Source organism: Tripterygium wilfordii, chromosome 17 (assembly GCF_013401445.1).
Source record: "Tripterygium wilfordii isolate XIE 37 chromosome 17, ASM1340144v1, whole genome shotgun sequence".
NCBI classification, from domain to species: Eukaryota; Viridiplantae; Streptophyta; class Magnoliopsida; order Celastrales; family Celastraceae; genus Tripterygium; species Tripterygium wilfordii.
The window spans coordinates 4405911-4418837 of NC_052248.1; the positions used below are offsets into that span (position 1 = coordinate 4405911).

The following is a 12927-nucleotide window of genomic DNA, read 5'->3' on the forward strand; positions in this document are numbered from 1 at the left end:
GCGTTCATTATCACCAGCTAAAGCTGATGGACTCAAAATGCAGATTGTCTGCTAATCCAGATGAACAAATATTTGCAACCTCTTGTCTCATTTTCCTTGGACCACTTGCAACAACTCCAACGCTTGATTCTCCACACTCTAATATCATTCCTGCAGCAATCCCCCGAGAAGAAGACATTTATATCAGAATTGGAAAAACACATGAGAACCCACAAAAAAAGAGTGAATTTTGGAGAAGAATTTCATACTCTTGAGGTTAGGCCTTGCTCCATAATGCACATTTGAGGACTGAACAAGACCTTGGGACGGGACACTCTCCAATTCCCTATCAGCATTGTATGGTGAAGCTGGCGTCCCGGACGGTGTTGCTCCTTCCATGTTCTTAATCTGATTTGCTTCTCTGACATTTTGCCTCTTGTTCCATAGAACAGCTGCACTGGCAGCACTGCCAATGCCTACACAAATGACTAACATATTCAAGAAAGATCTCAAAGAGAGCGGGAAAACATCGTTGCTGTTATGATCGATCGGATAAATGTAGTATCTGTTCATGATTCCAAGCAAGATTAGGAATATAACGAAAGAAGTTGACAAAATCATGCCAAGCCAAAGCCAAGAGTTTTGGCCTAAAATTGCTGTCACTGGTGCATCAGTTGGCAGAGGCTTGAACCATAAAGTCCGAACATTCTTCGAATGGTTATCGACAGTGGGTTCTTTCTCTCTTGTCACAAAGGCCTCAATTTGCAGCTCCAGATTTGAAATGCTGGATTGGGAGCCAGAAATTGGAAGCAGAAGATCCAACATAGTGAGGTCTGAAGAGTTCTTGAATGCACAAATTAGGATTACTCGCGGAGTCTTGCATTCGTTTGTCACGCTTAGGAAAATCAGCTCCCTAATTATTGATATAAAAGGAGTGATTCCACTGCCTCCACTCACCATCACAAGTGTGTCATGCCTGCAGAAATTAGTACAAACTTCATTAATTTTGCCTATAAAAATTAACCAGAAAAGTGCAGGATTAGACCTTAAGAAATGGGTGGAAGCAGGTCCATAAGGTCCTTCAACAGAGACGTCTAAACGATCGATCGAAGATGGTGAAGAAAGAATCTGATAAAGCTTGGTGGACCATTTTCCTTCAGTTTTGATGACAACACTGAGCTTATCAGATTCCAAACTACTATTAGAAGTAATTGTGAATGGATGCCATTGAAGCTTTGATATGCCAGGAACATTGATAAACATAGTACTTGTTGGGTTATACTTCAAACCTGTCAATACAATTGCATATATCATCTATATATACATATTAATCACTAAATATTCTAACTAGGAGTATTAGAAGTTATTAATTTACTTGGAGATTTAGAGAAATTGAGTTCTATGGTTGCGCCAGGCAAGACTCGAGCAGAGACTAATCGAACTCTTTGTCGCGATTGTAAGAATCTCAGGTAACGATCGACCAAGAAGAGGTAAAACCCGGGAAGCATAATGCAGGCATAAGAGATGCCAACATGAAATATGAAGAAAAAGATGAAGACAATGTAGAGGTGATGGGTGTAGAAGAAGACTTCAAACATTTTTCGCCTAATGCCAGGGAATGTCGTCGCCCACATCGCTAGTCCTGCGAGCAAAGCTAGCTCCCCTGCCACGTTTGATATATCAGTTTTTGCCCACTTTGTCATCTGCATTACAACATTAACACAAACACTTCTTTGAGACTAGGTGGCGAGAGCGGACAATATCTTGAATGCAAAATTCGCATCTACGATCACCCATGATAATTAAGAAGACTAATTATGAGTAGTAGTATTACTATTACCTCTGAAATTTGATGAGTAACAGCCCAGTAGATAACGAAGCAAACTCCATGAACAGTGAAGAGAGCCATGACTGTGTGACCAAGCCATATATGGTACTTAATGCTTCCCTCAGACGTTAACCCAAATAGTGGCAGCACAGATGATCCACGAGCCACTGGGTAGAAGAGAAATGCAAGACAAATATTCCCAACCAAACCTACCACTAGTGCTGCAGTTGACAACTTCACTTGCCATCTATACATACATATATACATATGAAATATATATATATATAATTAAAACCCATATATATATATATATCAGTATATCACTGAATTTGTCATTAAAATTATGACTTACACTTGCTGTCCTTTATTTGCTGCTGATTGTGGAGTGATGGCTTCAAATCTGTTGTGCAAAGCTGTTGATAGATACCAAACCAAGAGTGCCATGAACATGACAAAGAATGCTAGTTCTACTCCTGAAACTATCCCTAATGGGCCTTTCACCAACATGGGCCTCCTCCACCGGCCCAACAGAGATACCTTCTCCCCACTGTAGTTAGTAATTACTAACAGTTAAGCAAAAAAATTTTACTCAAAAATATTATAAAAATTAATAACAAGAAAATAAATAATTAATTAACCTGTCCATGTTTTGATGATTTAATCTCTTCCCCTTGAGATGGAGGTAGACACATCCTAGTACAGCAATGAAGAGGATTGGGAATGTAAATATCAAAAGCGTTGCACCTGCAAAATCAACATGCATGTACAACTTAATCACGTAGGAGATTTTCATTGATTTCGATCTTATAAATTTATGAAGCCGACCTTAAACAGTTTGAGAAATAAAACTCGATTAAGACAAACAAGTCAAATATATTATATATATATATATATCCTAATTACCTTGAGATCCAAAATAGGTGGAGTTGGTCTTACTTCGGATACTAAGCAACCAAATTTGCCTGTATGTTTGAGTAGGAGACATGATCCACATCATAATACTCCCCATAAACACCACCATAGCCAAAACCCATATTGCTCTTCTAATTACCACCTCAATTTCAGGACTTGATTTCTTCACCACCCTTGAATCCATCTTCTATCTCTTCTCTCTCTTTCTGCCTCACTTTGGTCGAATTTAATGTCCAATCGGTTCATATATATATATATATACATATAATATATTATATCTTGATGGGTATAGAATGCTTTCAAAATTATTCTAATAGGTTGAGTTTATAGTGAGACAATATTTAATTTGTATTCATTCTTTTTTGAAATTCAAAATTAGTGTAAGAGGGTTGAGTTTGTAGTAAGACAATATTTAGGATTTGTATTCATTCCTTTTTTAAGATTTTCAAAATGAATTTATTATTATTAAGAGGCTTTCAATGGAATGAAGCATGAATCACGTAATTTGGCACATTGAAGGTGGTATAGTTGACTATGTTAAAGGTATGACACGTGGCTTTGTTTACTTCTCTGAAATTGCATGGCCCATGCAACCGTTGATGATGAATTGATGGAATCGTAACCGCCTATCGCTTTCATATCATTCTTTGACATTGTTTTTTTTTAATAATATCACGTGGCATGGGTGCTAGAGCACGTGCCTGGATGAGTCCCGGTTGAGGTGTTCGTGTGTTTTGACGATGTAGAAGGCATGCGTGAATCTTTTATCTGTGCATGTAATATATATATATATATAGCCAATTTAGTGGAATCGGACGGTGGTGATGAATCTACAGAAGATACAATGAATGCCTTGACCTGGTAGATTCGTATTAGTTCATTTGTGATTTGATTGCATCATGGAAAAATAGCATTAAATAATACAAATTTTATATGAGACAAGTAATAATTATCACATGTCTTTTTGTTTTAATCATTTGAACATGATTTTTTTCAACAGAAGAGTCTAAATTAAAAATTCAACGGTCTTTTCTTTAATTTGCTCTATATTTAAGACTAATTTAAAAAATTTTGAGGGGGTCAGCCAAAGCATAGCTTCGCCCATAATTCCATCTCGAACAAGTGTACTCTATGTGGAGAGAGACAAATAACTTGCAGGGGTTGACAATTTAACTCCAAGCAATTTACAGTAAATATTGAAGTAGCCAAAATTAATTAGGGGAAAAAATGTATTAGCATTTGCAGGAAATATTTTCAATAAATTTTTTGTTACATTTTACTTTTTTTTTTTTTTTTTTGAGAAAAATGGTCTCCATACTTTATTTATTTATATATGTATATCAAGAATTCTCCAATAAGTATATTGATCATGAAGCCACAAAAGATACAATGAATGCCTTGATTTGGTGAATTCGTATTAGTTAATTGGTGATTTGATTCCATCCCGAACAAGTATATTCGATGTGAAGAGAGACAGATAACTTGCAGGGGTTGACAATTTAGGATTGGTTAAGGTTGAGTGTTGAAAGACACTGGATCCAACAAGTATACCATTTTGCCATTTTGGCGCACTAAATTTTTTAAAATGTTCTGAAAAAATCATAAATGTTTAGTATTTCTCACGAAGAATTCGACGGTATATTTTTTGTTCTAAACAAAAATCAAATTCATCATCGAATATCAAATATTTTGAGTTTATATCTGACGATTAAGAATTTTCATGTCTTCTTGGTTCAAAAATATCTCTAGTCTCTACTATCTAATGTGGAGGTTGTGGACTGTGGAGGTAAGGGTTATTATGAATCTCATGAAGACACCGAGATGGATATGATCATGATCGATGAAGACGCTTATTTGCTACCTCTACCAAAATCTTGATGTTGCTAAAAGTACTCTAGATTTTTTAGGGGTCTAGTAGAATTAATTATGAAATTTTGGGTAATTGGATATCTGGAAATAGGGGTGAAATTTGGAAAGATCAAACTTTAGGGGTCAAAAATAAGAATTAATGAAAATATAAATAAGCTTAAATAAAAGAACACATTGGTCTTCCTCTCTCTCTCCCTCCCTCACGCGACTCTCTCTCTCTCTGTTTCTCCACACCTAACCCATACTTTGTCCGGCCAAAATAGTCGCCAAAATCTGGTGACCCGTGTAGGACCCGAATGGGTCAAGTTTGACCCGTGTTAACCAAGCTTTGACCAATAAGATTTTACAATTTTGATGACCAATTTCGACTCCATAAACGACTATGAACCTGTATTCAGTGATATTTCGACATCCGATGGACGATCTAGACACTCACCAAGAAATTTGGCAATATCACATAGCTGACTCTCGATATGAACAAGTGATCGAGGATAACTGCTCGACGTTGTAGATGTTTAGATTATTATATTGCTGCTATCGAGTTAGGGATTCTGATCTCTTTGTCTTCTAGTGCCCGAGTTTCATTACTAATATAAATTCTGGGATATTATGTCCCTTATTATATGTTTACTCGTTAAAGTCCTCAATGTCATTCACATTAAGAATTATTAGTATTTCGTTCTACATTATTGGACTCATTTAGAGCTTATTTGCTATGTTGTTAAGTTTGATCCTATCATGGTAGGTAGGATTCTTATATTCTCGACCATTAGTGCCCGACTTTATTTTCCCTAATAGGATTTCTTATATCCTTGACTCTTGTGCCCAAATTTCAGAATTTGCAGCTTACACGTTCAAAATTTGGAATTTACAGTCAATGGATATGTTGTCATAATTGTTTTTTCCTGATTTAAAGCAGTTTGTTAGATGAAAATTGAGATTTCAGTTGAATAAGCGCACAATAGATTGAGGAGATTTCAAAATTTACAGCCTACACGTTCCTAAAAGTCTCAGACACATCTCTAGCAACTACACGTCAACCATAGATTTGAACCACATTCGTCCTACACTTTGAAGAATAAGAACCATTCCCATATTCAAAACATACAGGAGCACTACCGATATGGTGAGTGTTAACTATTTTCTCTCAATCGCAAGCACAATACCTGCAATTCAAGAGAGTGGAGCAGTATGCATGTTTCCAATATTCTCACATCCACTTTGAAGAAGAATTACGACTTAGGATGCTCACCATGATCCTCATTACTTTGAGGATGTTGCGATTATAAAGAGTTTTGGCCTAGCAATCCTAACAACAAGAAAGAAGACATTTTTCTATGATCCTCCACAACGGAACATGTCCATATCGTGTCAAGGGGACAGGAGATGAAAACCATCATGATAATCAAGAAAACTATAAAAAGAAAAGAAGAGAGATTTACAGGCAACCCGCGTCAAACATAGACTCTGCTGCTACAAAACTTTACTACTTTCTTAGACAATGACTCCGGTCACTTATTTTTACAATTAGCATGGTTCCGACCAATTAGTTCTTAGCTTAGCCCTTTACTTTTCAAGCCTTCGTGGCTGTAGCCTCCGCGGTTATCTTATGTTTTAGCTTGTAAAGCATGCCCTCACTATATTTCAAGATGTATTCCCAATTAATGAAATTACTGATGCATTTCATCAATGTGTTGTTTTTCATTTCATTTCAATATGAGTTATTTCATTACGGTGTTAGTATTCTATCTCCTGCCTTTTTCGCTCGACACTAATTAAATTCTAAGTCTTTTTCCTAAAAAGCCACCTCGAATCAGTAGCTCTTGTATTCTCATACTACACATAGCTCGTTAGGTGAGAATGCCAGATTCGGTGCAAGAATCTCCATCTCAAGAATCTTTGGATTGACAACAAATTCTAACACAACTGAACACACATACACCATCCACAACCCAAATACTTTTATCCCTAACTATTAGAAGAGGTTGATATCCTGTCCAACGCAAAAGAGAGCAAAAAGATACAAATAATTTTCCTATAGTACTATCATTTTTAAAAACTAACGAATTATTTATTAAAGTGGGACCCACAATTCAGCGTGTACAGCTCACAACGCGCAGAAGAAGACCCAACTCGCTTGCCTCTTTACATTCTTTGTCCGATTGTGAAGACATCCAACTCACCTCAACTCGTCTCCGACGCATCGTCAATTCTGAAGTTTTCTTCTTCGATAACTGACTTTGCAATTCTCAAATGGAGATTCCAGGTGTCTGTCTCCTCATTCTGTCCCTCTCTATCCTCTTCAACCTTTCCTTTTTTGCTCTGGCCTCCTTCTCTCCCATCGACAACCACCTCATCGATTGCGGCTCCACAGTGGACTCCATCGTCGACACTCGCCGCTTCACCGCAGATGCCTCCAACTCGGCATTCCTGTCTCATACCCGTTCAATACCACTCACCGTTCAAAATCCCAGCCCTGACTCGCCCAATATCTACCGCACAGCGCGAGTCTTCACCAGACCAGCAAAGTACTTGTTCTCTATCCGCGATCGAGGGACTCACATGGTACGCCTTCACTTTCACGGCTTTAGTTCTCCCGATTTTGTTCCAAGTGATGCTCAATTTCATGTTGTGGTCAATGAATATGTTGTCTTGAGCAATTTTAGTAACCGTAATGATATGAACCCTAGGATTGTGCAGTATTTAATTTGGGTAGACTCTGATAAGCTAGTAATTTCGTTTATACCGACGATGAAGTCGAAATATGCTTATGTTAATGCGATCGAGGTGATATCTGCGCCCAAGGATTTAGTTGCAGACACAGCTCAGGTTGTGAAAACATCACAGGCTGTAGATGGTTATCGTGTTGAGATGATTGACGGGTTAACTAAGCTAGCATTGGAAACTGTGTATAGGATCAATGTAGGGGGCCCCAAGTTGACTCCCTTTAACGATACTCTGTGGAGGACTTGGGTTCCTGATGATGAATTTTTCAGATCAAATGAATTGTCAAAACTGGTGTATTTTAGCAGTCCAATTAGGTATCAAATTGGAGGGGCAAGTCGTGAAGTTGGTCCCGATTTTGTGTACAAGACTGCAAGAGTGATTCGTAGCACAAATGCTTCAATTTGGAATAAGAATATGACATGGGAGTTTCCAGTGGTTCAGGGATACAAGTATCTCTTGAGGTTGCATTTCTGTGATATTGCCAGTATTTCGCTTGGTTTGATATACTTCAATGTGTATGTTAATGAATATTTGGCGTATTATAATTTGGATCTCTCGTATGTTACAAATGGGATGTTGGCTTCTCCATTCTATGTGGATTTTGTAGTTGATGGTGATAAATCTGGAATTCTGACTCTTAGTGTTGGACCATCAAATAAGAGCATGTCATATGCTGTTGATGGTATTTTAAATGGGGTGGAGCTCATGAAAATGAATAATTCCGTGGGTAGTCTTGATGGGGATCTCTGTGCCAAGTCGGTCCTTAAGAGCTGGTCAAGAGGAAATATTGGCCTTTTGGTTCCTTTGGTTGCTGTTTTGTGTCTGCTTCTGAGCATATCCTTGCTTATGCAAAGGAGGACAGTCAGTTTGAGGGACTCCGTGGCATGGTCAAAATTGCCTCTTGATGTCCCTGAAGTTAATTCAAAGCACGACAGTCTGCAGTTATCCGCTAAAGTCTAAGCTGAAGATCTATGTTGAAATACATCACTATTTTGTAATATACAACAGTAGGGTTTGTTTGATATTGAAACCTCTATGAGCATTGCATGTTGTAGTTATTGCAATTTTCTCAATTATATTGGAGCATATCATTCCGGACTATGCTGCTTTAATGTCCATTACATACTTGTACTGTATAAACCTTTGTTCTGCCGGAGCGACGACATAAAGGAGATACGTGATCTCAATCAAGTGAATTCAGAGTTAAAATGATATTATTATTCCTTTAATTTGCTTACTTTTTATTATTTGGTCTCAAAATGTTTATTCTATCCCATAACACATTCTTTTCTGTAGTTGGATGTGTTGGAAAATGAGGGTCAACTATAGTTTGACCATTATTAATTGAAAGCTCAATAATAATTATTGAATGAAAATTATGGGCAATTGATTCTAGTTATAAGGACAATAAATTGGGGCAATTAATGTGACTAAATCATTTATTGGTTGAATGTAAAAAGACTCCAAAGTGACCATGATGAGCATGGTGGACATAGTGCAATAAGTGTGTGTATGAGAATCCCACATTGGAAAAATACCATGTGGATGTGTTGTTTATAAGTCCAAGTGTTGTAGTAAGACTTTGGGCCCAAGGGCACCCAAGCTTTTGTAGGAGTGAGAGGCTCCACATTATGGACTTGGACTAAAACACACGCGCACGCCCGTCAGCCGAGCCGAGCCGGTCGGGTGTGGCGAGCGTGTGTGCGTGCGTATCAGGCCCAAATACATTGAATATGGACTGTTCAAGCCCAGCCCATGTCTGGCATCTTTACCTGGTCAACCAGAGCAGTTGCAAGTAACCTTGCTTGGTCAAATTGCCAGCCCGAAAATCAGTGATTTCTCACTGATTTTTCTGGGTTTTTGTTGCTAAGCCTCCTATATAAGGAGAGCCTTGGCAGCACTTCATAAGAGATAAAATCTTCTTCTTCTTCTTCTGTCATTCTGCTGCTCTTCTAAGTCTCGTTTTCTTTGTCTTCAATCTGGTTGAGAGTGCAATTCTAAATTGGTTCGTCTAAGCCCATTAGTATTGAAGTGCTGCTTACTAGTGGTTTGCGGAGCGTTGTATCTTGGGAAGAGTCTGTCCGGAGAGCTTGGCACCAGTGGCTGGACATTTCTCTTTAAGGAGATTCGCGAAAGGCGTACCTCGCTCTCACAATTCCTATCAACTTATTACAAGTTTTGGTATTTTAATTTAAGTATTGATTATTGAGTTCATATATGCTGATGTTACTGTTTCTGATTAATGTTACTGTTTTATTTCTGTAGCTTGTTCACTGTTCATGCAATATAAATATTATCTGGTTTATTGCATGTTATAGTCCAACAGGATGTACTTGAACTCTGAGCACTTCCCATGATTTTCAACTACAGAAAAGCTTAATGCATAGATAAATACCAATGGAAGTAGTTTTTCCTCTTTTCTCAAAATTCATCCTTTTTCTCATTGATTTATGGGAAGCTTATATACATGTTTTAGTGACACATTAGATGTAATATGCATCTTGATTACATAAAGTTTATGATGCTGATTTGTTCATTAATGAAAACTGTTGCCAATACAACAATTTTTGGCAAACCTGTTATTAGTCGATTTAATCTTCCTCGAGTAATACTGGTGGCCTTTCATTCAACAGGGAAGTACGCAAATCCTTGTTAAGTGAACATAAACATACATGTAATCACTTTTGTTCTGTTTTTTTTTTTTTTTTTGAAATACTACAAAGAGAATTATGCTTACGTGTATTATGTTTACGGTTGGAATCGAACTTTAAGCACACATATGTCTTACGGTAGTGATAGTCATCCATATGATTAGTATCCATAAACCCTCCATAATGATATGGCATGCCATGTCAAGTGATGACAAAGCAACAATTCAAATGTTGGTTTGGTTTTCGTTTTATCTCAGGAGTTGGGTTTCATGTTTTGCTCCCTCTATTGTTGTGTTTGTTGCTTTTTTAGTGGGTGATTTGGTTGCTCTTTTGTTGGTTTATGATGGTGAGTTGGTGACTAGTTTTGGGGCGTTGATTTGCTTCTCTACCTTTTTTTTTTGGGTTATGTAACATTGCAGTGTGTTATTACATTGTCATGACTACCAATGTAATTATAATTCTGGTAAAATAATGGTAATCATTTATTAAGCTTATTATGCTGTGAAAATGACATAAAATACAAGATTTATTTGGTAAACAATATAGTGTTGGCATAAATACATTGTTAAAATACTCGTATGAGATAAATACATAGTCAAATACACAATGTAATAACTAATTAAGAACCACAATGTAAATAACCTACTGGGCTAAATACATTGTAACATGCATAGTGTAATAACCCATTAGGAGAAAATACATAGCTATAAGGTAAAATATGTGCAGGAGAGAGAAGCAAAAGAGTAAAAAGCAGGAAAGTACAATAAAAAAAGCAAAAAGTACCATCTAAAAATTTTTATGAGAGAGAGGTGGGAAAACTTTCCTCATCTCTAGGGTTTTAATAAAAAATCTATGTGACATGTTTAGTTGACATATCACATAGATTATAGAACTTATGGATACCAATTATTATGGATCTATATCATTATGGTTAACCAATCGATTTTCAACCGCCAACTCTCGATGGTTAGTCAATTGCCAACCAAGCCAACTGGTTCACTTTTGTTCTGTTAGCATAACTTCTTCAAGGCGAGACGTAAGCCTTGATGCGTTGAGGAGTAGGTTTTCGAGAAAAATATTTTACATTAAAAATGTATAAAATTATAAATATAATAGAAAAAAGAGATAGAAATAATAACAAGTCATTCTTATACTAGGAAATCTTAGTTAAATACTACATATTTCAAAGTTCAAATAAAGACAATAAACTCAAAGTTCACTTCAAAGTTCAAATAATCAATAAGTAAACTTAAAAGTGGTAATTCTCATCCAAATCATCATCACTCTCTTCATCCATAAGTTTATCATCATCATCATCATCATCATCATCATCAATAGTAGGATTGAAGGCATTGCCACTTCCATCACCAAGAGGCTCAAGACCAAGTCCATCATTCCAATCAATATAAATTTTCACATTGGTAGATGTTAATAAGGATGGAAAATGTAACAACAAAATACACAGAACAGTCTTGCGAATGGCTAGTTAAAAGATCAACAACTTCTTTTTCATACTCAAAAAAGTTAATCAGCATGAGGATCATACTTAAACAAAAGGACAAAAGGGTCCCGTAGGCCCTTCCTCCAGAAACCAATATGTTTGGTGTAACTGCAATAAGACGAAAACCAGAAAAATCCTATCTAACCTCATCAAAGTCTAAGGAGTTTAAAGGGAAGGAGGCAGCAAGAAGACAAAAAATAACCCAAGAACCTGATGCAAGCAAAATACTTACAGCGGGTGGTCTTCGAGTTTCAGCGGTGGTGGTCTTCGATTCAGCCTTCAGGTCTGTGTTCGATTCATGGCTTCAGGTCTGTGTTCGACTATCACGAGTTTCACGAAACTTGAGGGCCTGTGTTTGACCTAGTTTCAGGTCTGTGTATATGTTCTATTGAAATGGTGCTGTTTTTGTTGCGTTTTTTCATCAAAGCGTGCGTTTAATTGAAAAAGCTTTATACGCACGCATTAGTGCGTTTTTGTCCCATGAAGGCGTTTTCCCATGAAGGCGCAAAACGCGCCTCAATAACGTTTTTAAAAACATTGGATACAGCAGATATTATTGATTCCAACTACATGGATAACTAGGCTAACATGTTCTAGTTCTTTCTTTTTTCCTTTTCTCTTCTCGCATGAAAGGAAAAAGTCAAAGCAAAATTAAAAAAATAAATAAACTTTTTTTTGAGAAGAAATGTAGACTTCATTGAACCAAACTGGGGTTACAATCCGAATCAAGAACAATTCTAAGGAACTCTGGACACTCTCCAGACCAAGATCTAGAGTCAGAGCAAGAAATGGCCTTTTTGGCTAAAACATCAGCAGCAGAATTAGCAGTCCTTATAACATGGCTGCATCTAATCACATTGAAATGACTAAATAGCTCCTTAGCACTACTAACACATAACCCGCCTTCTGATAGAGCATGTTCATCGCTCCTCAAAGCTGAGATCACCAAAGACGAATCACCTTCTAATACTATGGATCTACACTGGATAGAAATGGCAAACTTCAACGCCTCTTTAGCAGCAAGACACTCTGCAAAAAAAGGATCCGAAGGGGCTACCATGCAATGAAAGCGAGAGGCTATATGATTCCCCTTATCATCCCTAGCAATCACACCAATTCCAACATGAGGGGATTTGATAGCAGCATCAAAGTTGATCTTGACTACATTTAATGGAGGGGGGTCCCAACATGTTCTTGACATCACTGCCAAAGAGGTCCCTTGCCTGTCATTTCCAATGGTCTGGGCCACCTTGTAATCAAGCTGCATACACTCAACTAAAATCCCCACCTCTTCGGGTTTGCCAATATAGGAATTGTGAAGGACTTTATTCCTCACGAACCACACTTGCCATAAGCTAATAAGCACTCGATTAAAATCTTCTTTAGTTGCATCCAGGTACACATCACAGAGCCAATCAAATGTAGAAGCACTCCTCACAGGCTTTGTTATATGAGATAAT

General features: G+C 37.2%; 2 protein-coding genes across 2 annotated transcripts; one reads left to right on the forward strand and one right to left on the reverse strand.

Annotated features, from left to right (window-relative positions):
• Nucleotides 1-10: 10 nt before the first annotated feature.
• On the reverse strand, nt 11-2903 carry LOC119983193 (ferric reduction oxidase 2-like). Its single transcript, XM_038826899.1, has 8 exons — nt 2711-2903; nt 2446-2551; nt 2160-2354; nt 1820-2054; nt 1355-1682; nt 1025-1268; nt 249-955; nt 11-150 (listed from the first exon to the last, which is right to left on the reverse strand). The coding sequence occupies exons 1-8, from the start codon at nt 2901-2903 to the stop codon at nt 11-13; spliced, it is 2148 nt and encodes a 715-aa protein (XP_038682827.1).
• Nucleotides 2904-6738: 3835 nt separating this feature from the next.
• LOC119982696 (probable receptor-like protein kinase At5g24010) lies at nt 6739-8529 on the forward strand. The gene has a single exon (XM_038826195.1). It carries the CDS (start codon nt 6842-6844, stop codon nt 8273-8275), a length of 1434 nt encoding a protein of 477 aa, XP_038682123.1. The 5' UTR covers nt 6739-6841; the 3' UTR covers nt 8276-8529.
• The last annotated feature ends 4398 nt before the right edge of the window (nt 8530-12927 follow it).

Excerpts from the sequence above, each read along its gene's own strand:
- LOC119983193 (XM_038826899.1), bottom strand. The coding sequence starts at position 2,903 with ATGGATTCAAGGGTGGTGAAGAAATCAAGTCCTGAAATTGAGGTGGTA. Across the intron at positions 1,683-1,819 it reads TTACTCATCAAATTTCAGAG|ATGACAAAGTGGGCAAAAAC; the intron begins GTAATAGTAATA and ends GTTGTAATGCAG. Across the intron at positions 956-1,024 it reads GCTTCCACCCATTTCTTAAG|GCATGACACACTTGTGATGG; the intron begins GTCTAATCCTGC and ends TAATTTCTGCAG.
- LOC119982696 (XM_038826195.1), top strand. The coding sequence starts at position 6,842 with ATGGAGATTCCAGGTGTCTGTCTCCTCATTCTGTCCCTCTCTATCCTC.